At 51.3% G+C, this 14746-nt stretch overlaps 1 protein-coding gene across 1 annotated transcript in view; it reads left to right on the top strand.

Annotated features, from left to right (window-relative positions):
• Positions 1-1089: 1089 nt before the first annotated feature.
• Plekha6 (pleckstrin homology domain containing A6) overlaps positions 1090-14746 on the top strand; it is a 141888-nt gene continuing 128231 nt past the window's right edge. Inside the window, exons 1-3 of the mRNA XM_090341366.1 lie at positions 1090-1191; positions 6504-6580; positions 9915-9972. Of these exons, the coding sequence (XP_090197492.1) occupies positions 1109-1191; positions 6504-6580; positions 9915-9972 (218 nt within the window). The 5' untranslated portion in view covers positions 1090-1108. The remainder of the gene's footprint in view (positions 1192-6503; positions 6581-9914; positions 9973-14746) is intronic.

Here is a 14746-nt window from a genome sequence, read left to right on the forward strand (position 1 = left end):
AGCAGCCGGGCTGGCATCGGGCTGGAGGCGACTCGTGGTCCGGGCGCCACCCTTCCCCGAGCCGACCTTTGCTCCGCGCTCCCTCCCCGCCGGGGCCTCGGGGTTTCTCGCCTCCCGGTCAGTGGGGCGGCCGGGCGCGTCCGGGCTTGGCGGCTCGAGGCGGGTCGGGGCCGCGGAGCGGGCGCGGGCGCGGGCGCGGGCAGTGCCTCCCCTCGGGCCCCGCCCCGGGCCGCCGGAGCCGGGCCACCTGCCTCCCCGGCGGCGGCGGGGCGACCCTCGGCCCGCGCGCGCCCGCGTCCCTCCGCCGGGGGCGCCGACCCGCTCGCCGCGCCGGGGGCCGGGCGGGGCCGCGCCGGGCGTCCGCTACCCCGCGGGCGGAGCCTCCCGCTCCTCACCGCGCTAATTGCCCGTCATTAAAGTTCCGGAGACCGCGCGGAGCGGGGCCGGGCGGCGAGGCGGGCAGGTGGTGTCTGGGCCCGGGGGGCCGGGGCTGCCCCGGCCCGGCCAGGGGGAAGCGCCGGCCCGGCTCGCGGCCAGCTCGCCGCCGTCCGCGGGGGGAGGCCGGGGAGTCGCTGCCAGGGGGGCCCCGGGCGGACCCACCCGACCCCCGCCGCCTGGAGTGGGGGGCGCCAGGCTGGCGCCGGCGCGGGGTGGGCAGAAGGCGAGAGAGAGGGAGAGGGAGAGGAGGGAGAGGGAGGGGTAGCGCAGGGCAGCGCAGGGGCAGCGCAGGGGGAGCCCAGGGGGAGCGCAGGGCAGCGCAGGGGCAGCTCAGGGGGAGCCCAGGGGGAGCGCAGGGGGAGCCCAGGGGGAGCGCAGGGGGAGCCCAGGGGGAGCGCAGGGCAGCGCAGGGGGAGCGCAGGGGGAGCCCAGGAGGAGCGCAGGGCAGCGCAGGGGCAGCGCAGGGGGAGCCCAGGGGGAGCGCAGGGGCAGCGCAGGGGGAGCCTAGAGGGAGCGCAGGGCAGTGCAGGGGGAGCCCAGGGGGAGCCCAGGGGGAGCCCAGGGGCAGCGCAGGGGCAGCGCAGGGGGAGCCCAGGGGGAGCCCAGGGCAGCGCAGGGGCAGCGCAGGGGCAGCGCAGGGCAGCGGGGAGACCGCCCGCAGGACGCCCAGATGGCCGAGGAGATCGACTGGCTGGACCTGCCCGGCCGCTGGACCTACGGCGTGGACGCGGGAGGGAGAGTGTTCTTCATCAAGTACGTGGGGTCTCCTCTGCCTTTCCCCTCCCCTCCTTTCCTCCTTGTCCTTCTCCCCCCCCCCCGCCCCTCCCCTGGTTCTTTCGTGTTGAAGTTGTGCAACTTGGAAGGCGTCAGGGCGGGGCGCCCGGTCCGCAGTTATCAGATGTCTGTTTGAACGGCCCTCCCGCCTTTTCCTCGGGGTCCAAGTCCAGCGAAGGCTCAGCCCTCCCCTGGGGCAGGGCCCCCCCACCCCTGCCACCCCACCCCTGAGGGCCCCGCCCTCCCAGGTGGCCGGGGACCAGGCGACCGGGCGCCCAGCTGGCCTTCCAGAGCCTCCTGCTGAAAGGACCCAATGAATGTCTTCCACCCCCCACTCCCTACTGGAAGACCTGGACCAAGTCACCTTGCCGTCCTCACCCAGCTGTAGGTCTTTTCCCTGGAGGGCCATTCCTGCCTCCTTCCTGCTGCCTTCTGGGGCTGTGGTCAAGAGGCAGGCGAAGCTGGAATCCCACTGTGTGCGCAGCGTTCAGGGAGGCAGAGTCTTGGCTGCTCTTAGTCATCTATTAGGTCTGTTATATTAATTTCATAAACCAACATGGCTGTGGCGTAATCTCATTATAACAAAGTGGCCCTGCTTGGCCCCCTTTTGGCCTGCTTCTCTTACACTCATCTTTTGCCAAGAGAGAAATCTCCCAATGATATAGCAAGTCTAGAAGCACAGCACTCTGGATGGCGACCCATGCTTGTTGACAAGCTTTCCCTTTCTCAAGGTAGTCACTCAAAAGAACATGGGAGCTGAAGGGACCGTGGAGGCAGCCTCAGAATTATTTCAATGGGGACCTGAAGTCCAAAGAGAGGGAAAGTCCTTGTCAAAGATAATGACCCCTTGTCAGTCAGCGTGGGGTGAAGCCTGGCATCCATCTTCTGACTCTAGGTACCCCGCTGCCTTCCTAGGAGTTCAGGCAGGCAATGGTTTCTTCGTTGGTGTTTTTCAGGTTGTACACGTGTCTAGGCCTTTCTTCTTTAATTATTACTGTCATGAGAATGGATGATATATTTGTATTATCTTAGAAATCAACTCTCAAGTTCTGTGTCAAGTTCTTAAATAACAGGACTTCTCAAAAAATGAAACCAGAGTCCACTCCTTCAATGACTTTTGCTTTAGGATAAGAATTATCCAAGCAAATGCAGTGGCAGGTGCCTGTAATCCCAGCTACTCAGGAGTATTACTTGACATTAGGAGTTTGAGACCAGTCTGGGCAACACAAGAAGACCCTATCTGAATGAAGACTCATTCAAGGCTGATTTTTTTTGGGGGGGGGGGGAAGCAGACCTGAGTCTTGAACTCTGGGCCTGGGCACTGTCTCTGAGCTTCTTTTTCTCAAGGCTACCACTTTACCATTTGAGTCATAATGCCACTTCTGGCTTTTAGCTTTTTCTGAGATTTAATTGGAGTTCAGATTCGCCCAGACTGCTTTGCCCAGACTGATCCTCAGATCGCAACCTCCTGAGTGGCTAGGATTTCAGGCGTGAGCCACCAGTACCCTGCAAGAGGCTGATTCTTGATAGTTCTTTCTGGAGAGAATCCCATTCATATCTGAGGCAGAGCCTCAAGAGAGTCTGAACTTTTTACAAGCTTCTCAGGTGTTCTAATGAAGTGGTTGATTTGCTCTTGTTCCCAATCTTGCTGGCCTTCTACACGTTTTTATTTTTGACTCTATAAACACATACTGAGTAGTCCCTCTTAGTTGTAGCACTAAAACAAGCAAACAAAAAATCAGTTTTAGCTGAGTGCCAGTGTAATCTTAGCTACTCAAGAGGCTGAGATCCAAGGATCATGATTTAAAGTGAATCCTGGCAGGAAAGTCCATGAGATTTTTTTTTTTTCTTGGTGGGTCATGGGGCTCGAACTCAGCCTGTATGCTGTCCCTGAGCTCTTCAGCTCAAGGCTACAGTCCTACCCCTAGGCCTGGGCATTGTCCCTGAGCTCTCCAGCTCCAGGCTACCACCCTACCCCTGAGCCAAGCCCCACTTCTCGTTTTTCTAGGTTTTCTAGCGGTTAATTGGAGATAAGAGTCTCAGGTCCTTCTGTGCCTGGGCTGAACTTTGATCCTCAGATCTCAGCCTCCTGAGTGGCTAGGATTGCAGGCGTGAGCTGTTGTGCACAGTGGGTTTTTGTGTGTGTGTGTGTGTGTGTGTGTATGTGGGTCATGGGGCTTGAACTCTGGGCCTGGGAGCTTTCCCTGAGCTCTTCAGCCAGGCTACCGCCCACCCCTGAGCCACAGCCCTACTTCCCATTTTCTTGTGAATAATTGGAGATAAGAGTTTCGAGGGCCAGGCATTTGGCCTAGTGGTAGAGAGCTTGCCTAGCACGCACAAAGACTGGGGTTTGATTCCTCCCTACCCCACACATGGAAAAAAGCCGGAAGTGGTGCTGTGGCTCAAGTGGTAGAGTGCTAGCCTTGAGAAAGTCCAAGGACAGTGCTCAGTTTAAGCCCCAGGACTGGCAAAATAAATAAATATCTCACAGACTTTAGTGCCACAGCTGGCTTTGAACCGCAATCCTCAGATCTCAGTCTCCCAAGTAGCCAGGATTACAGGCGTGAGCCACTGTGCCCAGCCATGTGATTCTTAAATAGAGCTGTGGTTCAAGTAGGAGAGCGCTAGCCTTGGGCACAAAAGCTAAGGGATAAGGCCTAGGTCCTGAGTTCAAGCCCCAGGACCAACACACATATACATAAACACAAATACCAAGAAAACAAGCTTGTTGGGTAGGGGAAAGAAGTGAGGCAGGTAGTTGGAGGGGAGGTGGCCTTGAGAGGAGGCACAGTGCTTGGAAGACATGGACTAAAGTGGAAGAAAAGCAGAGAAAGAAGTTGGTTCTGCAAGGCTTGGGTGGACTCCAGATGAGGTTTACAGAGAACAGGACAAATTAGGAACAACAACCCATGCAGAGGGAAATTAGCCTTACATGGGGAAACATACCTCTTCTCCAATGGAGAGATCTAAGTTAAAGATGGGTTATGAATATGAGCACATGTGAGGTGGGGTAGCACCGGGAAGTCTGGGGATTCTCGTTTTCTCTTAAAAATAAGAGATCAAATCAGCAATAGAAAGTAGGAGTGGTAGGTAGAAGAGGTAGGCCTGAGAGTCAAAGTTCTACAAAAGACTTCGAATGGCAGCTAAGCAGGGATCCTGAAGGAGTCTCTAGGTGACTCCCAGGGCCCAGCTAAGCCTGGAGTCTGTGGATTTGTAGTAACATCAGGCCTGCAAAGTCCAGCTTCCACAACAGCTCACTGTGGAGGTGGAGACAGCCTTAGGACCCAGCCTGACGAGGGTTGGACCAAGGAAGGCCAAGAAGAAGCAGTGAGGTTGTGAGGGAAGTCACGTTGTGTTCAGGTCGTCTGGGACCTTCAGGCAGGGTGGGAAAATCTGAAGGAGGCAACAGAGAGGAGGCGAAGGTCAGGGCGGCAGAAAAGGAGATGGCATGGATTGAGGACACTGGCTGAATTTCCCTCAAACCCTTCCCCTTTCTTGCTTTCCTCTTCCACTGCCAACCAGGACCAAAGCCAAGGCTAGAAGCCCCATACGGGAAAGGTCTTGTCTAGCAGCTACTACCCAGGGCTCCAGGGCTCAGGGTTCACCAGAACCTTGATTTCTGCTTTTCCTCACTCATATTGGTGGGTCAGATGAGAAATCTCTTCTTACAGCAGGTGTCCAACTTCAGAGTAAAACTAAGTAAAGAGAAACAGAGGGCACACAGCCACACAATGCACACAAATGTTTATCTGTACAATCATTATACGGCGGCCTTCACATGCACCTGTAGCTGAGTGAATGGACACACTGGTGTATCCTGTAATGTAATATGATGTATTACAAGTCCTGAATTATGAACATGGGCCACAGCACAGAAGAAAGAAAGGGAGGGAGGGATGGGGGAGAGAGGGAGGAAAAGAGGTCGAGAAGAAAGGAAGGAAAAAGGGGAAGAAGGAAGGACAGAGGTCAGGAAATGGAGTTTACCTTTTATGATTCTATTTGTATAAAAACTAGAAAATGTGAACTTATCTGTCACTACGGAAAGTAGATATCCCTGTTGCAGGAGGAAGAAATTGCAAAGGCGGCACAGGAAAGTTTTGCAGATCCTTGTTTTAATTTGTTAATACTTTTTCACAGGTGTATGCAAATGTCAAAACTAAGTAAATCATATACTTTATATGTTATTATATACTCTACTTCAATAAAAATGTAGTGGAGTCTTTCTTAGTGGAATTTATTGTGTGTCGATTATGACTTAAAGACACTGAGTAAAGTCTTGTCCTGGGCCCAAGCCTTACCTTAAAGCCTAGACAATCCAGGCAGTTTTCTCCTCCACATACCTGGATACATAACCACCAGGTGCTGCATCTGGGTTGGATCTAGAAGAATCCACACCTCAGGTTCAGAGCCCAGAGGATATGCTTGCTGAGAAGGCTGCCTTGCCTGTGTGAGGTACTAGAAATAGCTTAGGCTTTGTGGGAAGTTGATCTAGGTCTGAGATTTTGGCTATCCTCATTACTTGTGTGACTTTGGGAAGGTCACTTAGCTTTTCTGAACCCAGATTCATAATCTTTCAAATGTCTAAAGTGAAGGAATGAATGATGTAAATGAAAATTTGCAGCATTGTAGAAAGCCTATAATTTCAGCAACTCAGGAGAGAAGTAGAAGAATCTTGACTAAAGGACAGCCTGAGAAAATTTAGTCAGAGACCCTTTCAGAAAAACAAACTAAAGACAGAAGGTCTGGAGGTGTGGCTCAAGTGGAGAGCACTACAGATTTGATGCTTCCATATCAAGTACTGATGATTATTTTTCCCTCTTTCTCTCTTTATTTTCTTTCCTCACTTCCTTCCCCTCCCTCCCTCTTTTCCTTCCTTTTACTCTACTTTAATTTATAGCATTTATAGGACTCTGTGGTCACACAACCTTTCCTCTCATCCATCTGAGGCATTCCAAACTGAGGATTCTCCCTGCTCCTCCAACCCAGCTTCCTCAGCAACCCTTTCCACGTCCCCATTCACACCACTCCCTCCTCTAGCACTTCACCCTCTGAGGCCCTGTGAGCATTTCTACAGTGGACACTGCATTTCCTGCTGTATTGTATTGCCATCGTCTTTTGAATGCATCGGGTTCCCAAGTTATAAATTCTTTGAGACCAAAGATCAGTGACTGGAAATGAATGAGTATGGACATGAGTATTGTAGTCTCCCAGCACAGTGGCTGTTGGTGTGGAGTGGAGATGAGAGCCCTGCTCATGGAAACACTGATCCTTTCTTATTTGTCCTTCCACAGTGATGAGGAAAAGTCAACCAGCTGGCTGCATCCTGGCACAGACTCTCCCATCCAAAGTGGACACTGCTTTAGTCCAGGTAAGGAGCCACCTGCTGTATCTTTCCAACAAAGGAAGAAACAATAGCTTGAGATGCTAGCAGAAAGAACCCTTGGCTGTGGTCTGTCCTCTGTCTTTCCATGATAGCCCACCATCTGGGGATATTGCAGGGCACCTCTGGCTCTCTTCAAGTTTCTTTTTTTTTTTTTGCATTTTTATTGTAATTAGTAAAAGGGTTACATGATATTTGCCAGATAGAAGGTGCATTAATTCACATACATTGATACCCTTTCACATGTCTTGGTCCCCATTACCCTCCCCCCACCCTCTTCAAGTTTCTACCTTCACCGTTTGTGTAAGAGGAAGACCTCAAGGACAAAGATCTTTTTTTTCATCTTTCTGCCCAGTCCAAAAGCCTCATTTGTCCTGAGACCCCTGACCTGTGCAGAGCCAGCCCGCTGTGCACGCCAGGCTGCAGGCTTCTGCACCCCTGCTGCCCACCATGTCTGCCTTTAGCCATACATGGCAGAAGCCACATGGGAATTTCAGGCGTCTACAGGTGATCTGGAAATTTCATTTCAATTGATTTAAGTGATGGCTGGTTAGGTACTTCTTCAGCCAAGGAAAGAAAGAGGGCCAAGGTTAACACTGGCTGTTCATTCACCCTCAGGGTCTCCCCAGCTAGTGGGAAATGTTGGACAGAAACAAGCCAAAAATTTAAAGTCAGAAAAAAGAAAAAAGTTTCAGTATAAATTGCCAGGGTGAAGACACCAGGAACCAGAAAGCCTGGGCTACTACTGCACATAAATAAAAGACCTGTTTATTTTTTATGTTGTCAGAGGCCAATTAGATGAGAAGATGTAAATGAAATCATGGGGAAAATCTCCCACCCTAGCAGCCTTGACCTGATCAGATATCAGGCATTTGATTCCATCAGCTGTGGTTACTCAAGGGGCTAGCACACTGGGTTAGAGTTTGACTTGCCCCGTGGCCGTTTCTTTTCGATTCTGCACTAGAATCATGTTCTAGAGTTAGATGAGACTTCAGGAACCATGGCATACAATTTCTCCATCTTTTTGTTGTTGGTGGTCATGGGACTTGAATTCTGCGCCTGGGCGTTGTCCCTGAGCTCTTCAGCTCAAGGCTACTGCCCTGCCACTTGCCAATTTTCCAGGGTGGTTAATTGGAGATAAGAGTCTCACGGTCTTGAGTGCCTGGGCTGGCTTTGAACTGAGATCCTCAGATCTCAGCCTCCTGAGTAGCTAGGATTACAGGTGTGAGCCACCACCCCCAGCCCAATTTCTCCATCTTAAAGGAGGAAAATTTAAGAGCAGAAAAGAAAAACTTGACTCAAGGCTACTTGACTAGCAAGCAAAGTGGTGTCACTGTCCCACATACCATTTTTGGAGACACAGAGACCTTGTTCATCATGGCCCTACTCTTCATCTGTGTAGTGTTGGGCACAGGGTTTGATTCCTCAGGAACTTAGCTTCTACTTCGGTATAATGGGGTGGGGGCATGGGGTAGCGGAAAAGATGGTGAATGTTACACAGTGGCAGCAAGGGTCACACAAGAAAGCCTTCCCCCGAAAGGGAGGTGGGCCAGTTATGTCTATTCCTGCCTTTCCAGTGTGAGGTGAGGCCTCCTGCTTGCAAATCCTTCTGGCAGATGGTGCCATACCTGTCTCCAGAGGGGCAGCTGTGTACAGATCCGTCTACCTGTCTCATCATCACCCTTGGCAGGCCTTGCAAAGACGCAGAAGGAACGGAGTGACAATCCTTCCCTTTTCAACCGCAGCCCTCTGCTTGTCCAGGGCTGAGAATGGGTTAAGATGCCCCCAAAGCTACCGGAGGGCAGCTGCCTAGGCGGGCAACTCGCCTGGACAGGAATATAAGCGCTCTTGGTGTTGCCCGGGCAGAGAGGGCAGTGTGGAGGGAAGTTGCTAGAAAAAGGCAGAGGACAAAATCCACACTGGCCTCTTTCCCAGGCGGCCATCACAGTGGCAGGATTATTTATGATTCTGACCCAATGGGGATCCCTGTCCGTGGGGAGGCTGCCAACCCACGCCCTTCTGAATGGAAGCGTCTTCCCACAGGCTCCAAGGGGAACAAGCAGCGTTTATGGAGCCACACAGAGGAGAGCGTGTGGGCTGCAGAGGTGGCGGCCCACCCCGCCAGCCCGGCCCAGGCTTCCTATGCGGCCGGGGATGAGCCTGCGGGGCCTCAGTTTCCCGGTTTGTAAGCACTGTGGGCCGCAGGAGTGAGTGCCCCGGGCAGGAGTGTGGCTGGGGGCTGTCCTTGCAGAAGGAGCAGCAGCAGCACGACTTAGAAGCAACCACAGAAGTACAGACCATGGATAAATACAAGTGAAGAAATGGATAAATAGAAGCTGGGGGTACAGAGCCCCCCCCAGTCCTCCCCATCCAGTCTCTGTGGTGTGGGCAAAATGGTGGAGGTCATCCAGATAGCAGTGGTCAAGACAGCAGCAGTCAATAGGATGTCAAGATGGTGGCCGTCAAGAGAGCCATGGTGAAGACGGCAGCTACTAAGATGGCAGTGGTCGATACCGTGGCAGAAGGTGTGCAGAGGATGGCGGCCTCCCATCAAACCGCCTGCCTTAGGCACTGGCAGGTTCAGGCAGACCAGGAAGATGGCAGTGAAGACCAAGAGAATCCCAATGTGTCTGTCAGGGGCCTTCAGCTTGGTTGTGCTAAGATTCTGTGACTCTTAGCATTTCCACGGAGAACATTTATTATTATTATTATTATTATTGTTATTTCAGAGATGCTATTGAAGAACACAAAGTGAGCCTCTTGTTTTCTGGGACTGATTCCCCAGGTTCTCTGCCTCTGTCTGGAAGCAGCTGGGTCTGGAGGTCAGAACACTGGCCTGGGACTCAGACTTGGGACCTAGTCAGATCTTGGTGCAAACAATGTGTGAGTTCTGAGTGAGTCACCGTCTCTTGGCTCCAGCCTCTAGTCTGTGACAGGAAGGGGTTGGTTGAAGATTCTAAGGACCCTTCCAGGGCCACCACCCGTGTGGCCACTGCTGTGCCTCAGGGTGGGCCCAGGTCTGGCCCAGTGTAGATGCCTGAAAAAGGTTTGTTTCATGACTGAGCAATTTGATCAAGTATGATTTCATTTTAACCACCTTCCCACTCTTATTGTCATTGTCAAAGATGTCTTATCTCTCTCATTCCTTCTTGAAAGTTAGAAATAATACGCTTAACAAAGAGAGTGACATGGTTGCTTTGCATTCGGTGGATTATCTAGGCATTTTCTTGATCCTCTAGGCCCTGTCCCTTCTGAATTGCAGGTCAGCCTGAAGAGAGGCTGGTTCCTGCGCTTCTCATCTTGTGCTTTTGCTTTCTTACAGGTTTGCCTAAGGGCTGGGAGATGGATTCCACCCAGGAAGGAGCTGTGTTCTTCATCAAGTGAGTAAGATGGTTCCTTTCTTGTCTAGCTCCAGGTTCTGCTTTCATCCTAGTGGCTGGTAGCCCCTCTGGAGGGGAGGTGGCTGGAGGGTCTGGTTTGTCATTGAAGACACACCATCCCTAGGCCTGTGAGTGACTCAGATGTGCTAAGCCTTCAGGACACTGTAAGACTCGCCGTGGGAGTTGTGTCTGTGTGTCTCTGCTGGCCTGGGAGGTGGCCCATATCAATCTGGTAAAGCTTTCTGGGGTGTGGTGGGAGGAACGCTGGGCTGGGCTGGGCAGGTGGAGATAATGTTGTAGGCACTGGGCAAGGGTTGAGAAGGCGATGGAGCATCTGAGTGTGAGAAGCAGGGTGTGAGCTTTGGGCAGGACAGGTGGAGGTGTTCACAAGAGGAAGTGAAGTGGTCACCGTTGCTTGTTGCTCTGGAAATGTTGGGGTGGGGAGCTCTGCTTCTGTTGGGTTGGTTAGGTCTGTTTGTGGCCAGTGAGCCCTGAATCTTCATAGCTGAAGATATGCCTTAGGGCCCCCCTCCCCCCCCCCCCCCGGACTGAATCAGGGATATGTAGGATACAGGTCGCGTGTGTGTGTATGTGTGTGTGTGTGTGTGTGTGTGTCCTTGTGTCCGTCTGTCCATGTGTCCCTATCCACAGCCCCCGTTGTCCTCATTTTCATCTGTTTGGCCTCCATCTCTGCCTCCCAGCCAGGCTGGGTCCTGGCTTCCTTCCCAGGGGAGAGGCTCAGCGTGCCCAGGCCTGTGGATCCCTGCCTGGTCTGGCTCTTGGCTCTACAGATATGGCAGAGTGTCTCTGGCAAAATCTCCCAAGGAAGGGAAGACCCTCATCTCATTCCTGTCTTCTTCACTCTCATCCCTCAGAACTGTGTTCCGTCTCAAAACCCACAAATATATATCAGCTTGGTCATTAATGATATTCTAAAACAAATGCATGTTTTACAAAGGATCCATTATTGAAATTGTTTTGCTATTATATGACTGTTATAGCCTGAACCATCCCTGAAATTGACCTCAAGTCATTTCTTGAACTATGTCTTCTTGACTCATTCTTAAAGACAACAGCTTAGTAGTCATCAAAGTACTTGGTTCATTTTTTGTTTGTTTGCTTCTTGGTCAGTTGCGGGGCTTGAACTCAGGGCCTGGGTGTTGTCTGTGAGGTTTATTGCTCAAAGCTAGTGCTCTACCACTTGAGTCACAGTGCCACTTCCACTTTTCTGGGGGTTACTTGGAGATGAGAATCTCGTAGACTTTCTTGCCCAGGCTGGGTTCAAACTGTGATCCTCAGATCTCAGCCTCTTGGGTAGCTAGGATTACAGGCGTGAGCCACCAGTGCCTGGCTAATATTGGTTCCTGAGATTATTCACCAAGCATTTTCTCTTCTGTCCTTAAAACTTGCTAACACTGGTGGCTTACATCTGTAATCCTATTTCCTTAAGAGGCTGAGATCTGAGGATCACAGTTTAGACAAGATAGTCCACAAGACTCTTATCTCCAGTTAACCATCTAAAAATGGAAAATGGAGTAGTAGTTCAAAGTAATATACCGCTAGCCTTGAACAAAAGAACTCAGGGACAGTGCCACCAGAGCGGGTCTGGTCCCACCCACCTTCCATAGCAAACAACTATTCTGACTTTTATCTTTCTTCCTGGCCACCATGTCTAACCTCAGCACCTTTGCACGTCCTGCTCCTTCTGGGTAGGAGGCCTTCCTCCTATTTCCACTGATTTGACTCCTACCTGCCAGCTGGCTCAAGCATCTTTTCAGGAGGCCTTTTCTGACTTTTGCGTCTGAAGTCTCCTGTTCCTCTTTCGTCTTATTTATTTTTTCATCACATTAGTCATTACTTGAAACTTTAAGATCTTTGATTGTATTTCCTCACTGCTATATAATCCTTGAGAGCTCATTCTACCCTCTTCCCACTGCCATCCTTGAACTGGTGCATGATGGGAATCCAGCAGTTGGTGAAATGGATGAAAGGCATTGTTGCCTAAACACCAGAAGTGTAGCTAATTCCTGCTTCCCTTCTAGTCCTGAGCTTCCCTGGAGCTTCCTCCCCAAGGCATTGCACACAGATTTGAATTCTCCTTCTTCATCAGAGCCTTCTCTTCCAGGGCAGGCTCCTGAGAGAGCAGTGCCTTTCTCTCCCTCGCCTCCCTGGAGTTCCATCACACCTGCTCCACGAGTCTCCATCCACCCCCTTCTCGGCATCCCCTGCCCACCTGTGCCATTCTAGCAGCTTCCCCACGGATCTCCCTGCCTCTGGGCCCAGCAAGTGTGTGCTTTTTCTCCCCACAGAACACACATTTGTTCATATTTCCATTCAAGTCCTTCCAGGACAAAATCTCGGTCCCTTCCACATACATGGAGTGCTCCCAGACCCTGCTCTGCCTTCCCTTCCTGAGCACCTTCTACTCCTCAGTGCGTTCTTTCCCCTGGAGCCATGCCAAGTCATGCGCCAACAATCCCTCCCTTCCACAGGTCCACACCCTGCCCGCGCTCCACTCATGGCTCTGTCTACCAGTGAGTCCTGCTCTCCCTTTACAACTCTGCCCACGGTGTCTCTCCTGCGAGGAAGCCTACCTGGTTGTAGCAGTTAGACTCTAATCTGAGCATGCACCTCAACCACAGGCGTGTTTGTTGAAACAGACTGTTGATCATTCCTGGGTTCTTCTGACTCAGTGTCTAAGCTGTGCATGGTTTTTTTTTTCAAGGCTAATGTTTTACCACATGAGCCACAGCTCCACTTCTGGCTTTTTTGGTGCTTAGTTGGAGCTAAAAGTCTTACAGATCTTCTTTCCCCAGTGAATTTGAGTCAGGATCCGCAGATGTCAGCCTTCTTAAAAAGCTAGGACACAGTACCTGGCTTACGATGTGCATTTCCACTGTGATTCCACATGGCGCTGATGCTGCTAGCTTGGGGAACACACTTTGAGGAACCATTGGTTTAGGTTGAAAACTCGACGGGAAGGGGTCGTGGGTAGACATGGTGGCTGGAGACAGACAGTGGTTTTTTTTTTTTTTTTTTTGGCCAGTTGGCACTGTCCTTGAGCCTCTCTATGCTTAAGGCTAACTAGCCCTCTACCACTTGAGCCACAGCACCACTTGTGGTGCGCTCTCTCTGTGGTACGCGCTCTCTCTCTCTCTCTCTCTCTCTCTCTCTCTCTCTCTCTCTCTCTCTCTCTCTCTCTCTCTCTCTCTCTTTTTGTTGTTCATGGGACTTGGACTCTGGGCCTGAGTGCTGTCTGTGAGCTCTTCAGCTCAAGACTATGACGCTACCCCTTTGAGCCTCAGTGCCACTTCCAGTTTTCTGGCGGTTAATTGGAGATAAGAGTCTCATGGACTTTAGTGCCTGGGCTGGCTTTGAACCTCGATCCTCAGATCTCAGCCTCCTGAGTAGTTACGATTACAGGTGTGAGCCACTGCGCCTGGCTTACTTTCTGCTTTTTCTGTTTATGTGGTACTGAGGAATCAAACCCAGGTCTTCAGGCATGCTAGGCAAGCACTCCACCACTGAGCCATATTCCCAGTATTGTTTTGTAGTATAATGGACTGCCTGTAACCATTTCTTATCGGAACATATATTCCTAGACTCGTGGACAATGTGGATATAGTAGCAACAGTAGTTGCTCTCAAACTTAAAGGCTTTCCTGCATTAGCTGTTTAATCTTCACAGTACCTCCCCCACAGGGAGGAGGGAGAGAAATATCATTCCAAAGTGTTCTAGCAAATGATGAGGGAAATCAAGATACCACAAGGTTGCAGAAAGCCAAGCTAGCTGGGAGCCAGCCTGGGGCTTGCACAACCTCTCAGTTGAGCACAATGCCACATCTCCTCCTGGCATCCTGGGTGCCTGGCTTGGACAAGGGAGGTGCTGACTAAATGAGGGATGGGGAGAGAGAGGGCCACCTCGGACACCTCCTTGTTTCACCATGCTCTGCACAGTTGATTCCACCAATTTTATGACAGTTGGGTGGTACATGAACTGGAAATTCTGAGAACTCCAGACATGGCTCTCCGAGGTGATAACCAAAGGACAGATCCTGAGACACCTGAGGGGTTGTTTTTTCCTTGTCTTATAGATGAACAAATACTGCCATTTGCCTAGGATCAAACAAGTATGACACTTATTCCTTCATGGCATTTGGGGGATGATTTTCATGATACCCATGAATAATATATAGCTCCAATGTGCTAAAGTTGTGGGGGAGTTTTGTTTTTCATTTTTTTTTTGTTTTTGCCAGTCCTGGCTTGAACTCCAGGACTGAGCACTGTCCTTGGGCTTTCTCAAGGCTAGCACTCTACCACTTGAGCCATAGCACCACTTCTGGCATTTTCTATGTATGTGGTACCGAGGAATTGACCCCAGGTCGTCATGCATGATAGGCAAGCACTCTACCACTAGGCCAAACTCCCAGACCTGTGCTGAAATTTTAAAGGTTTCATTTGAGAGGAAAAGGAGTATAGGAAGAAAAAGCAAAAGGGCAAAGGTGGGCTGAGCCCATTGCTGGCCTGTGTTCTCTTTCCACAAATGTCCACAAGAGGGAGCCAGAGCACACATTATTGTCCACACTGAGCCTTGGGGGTTTTGCCTTTGTGGGTGACCCCTGAGTTCCTCTCCAGGAGCTGAGATGGGCCACGCTGATACACCCAGCCACTGTGGATCTGGTTGGTTTCTCTCTGAGGCTTAGAATCTGGCTGTGCGACAGCCCTATTGCTGACTCCTGGCAAGTCTTTTCTGGCCCTTGTCGCCTTCCATCCAT

This window comes from Megascapheus bottae, chromosome 10, assembly GCF_031878675.1.
Source record: "Megascapheus bottae isolate mThoBot1 chromosome 10, mThoBot2.hap1, whole genome shotgun sequence".
NCBI classification, from domain to species: Eukaryota; Metazoa; Chordata; class Mammalia; order Rodentia; family Geomyidae; genus Megascapheus; species Megascapheus bottae.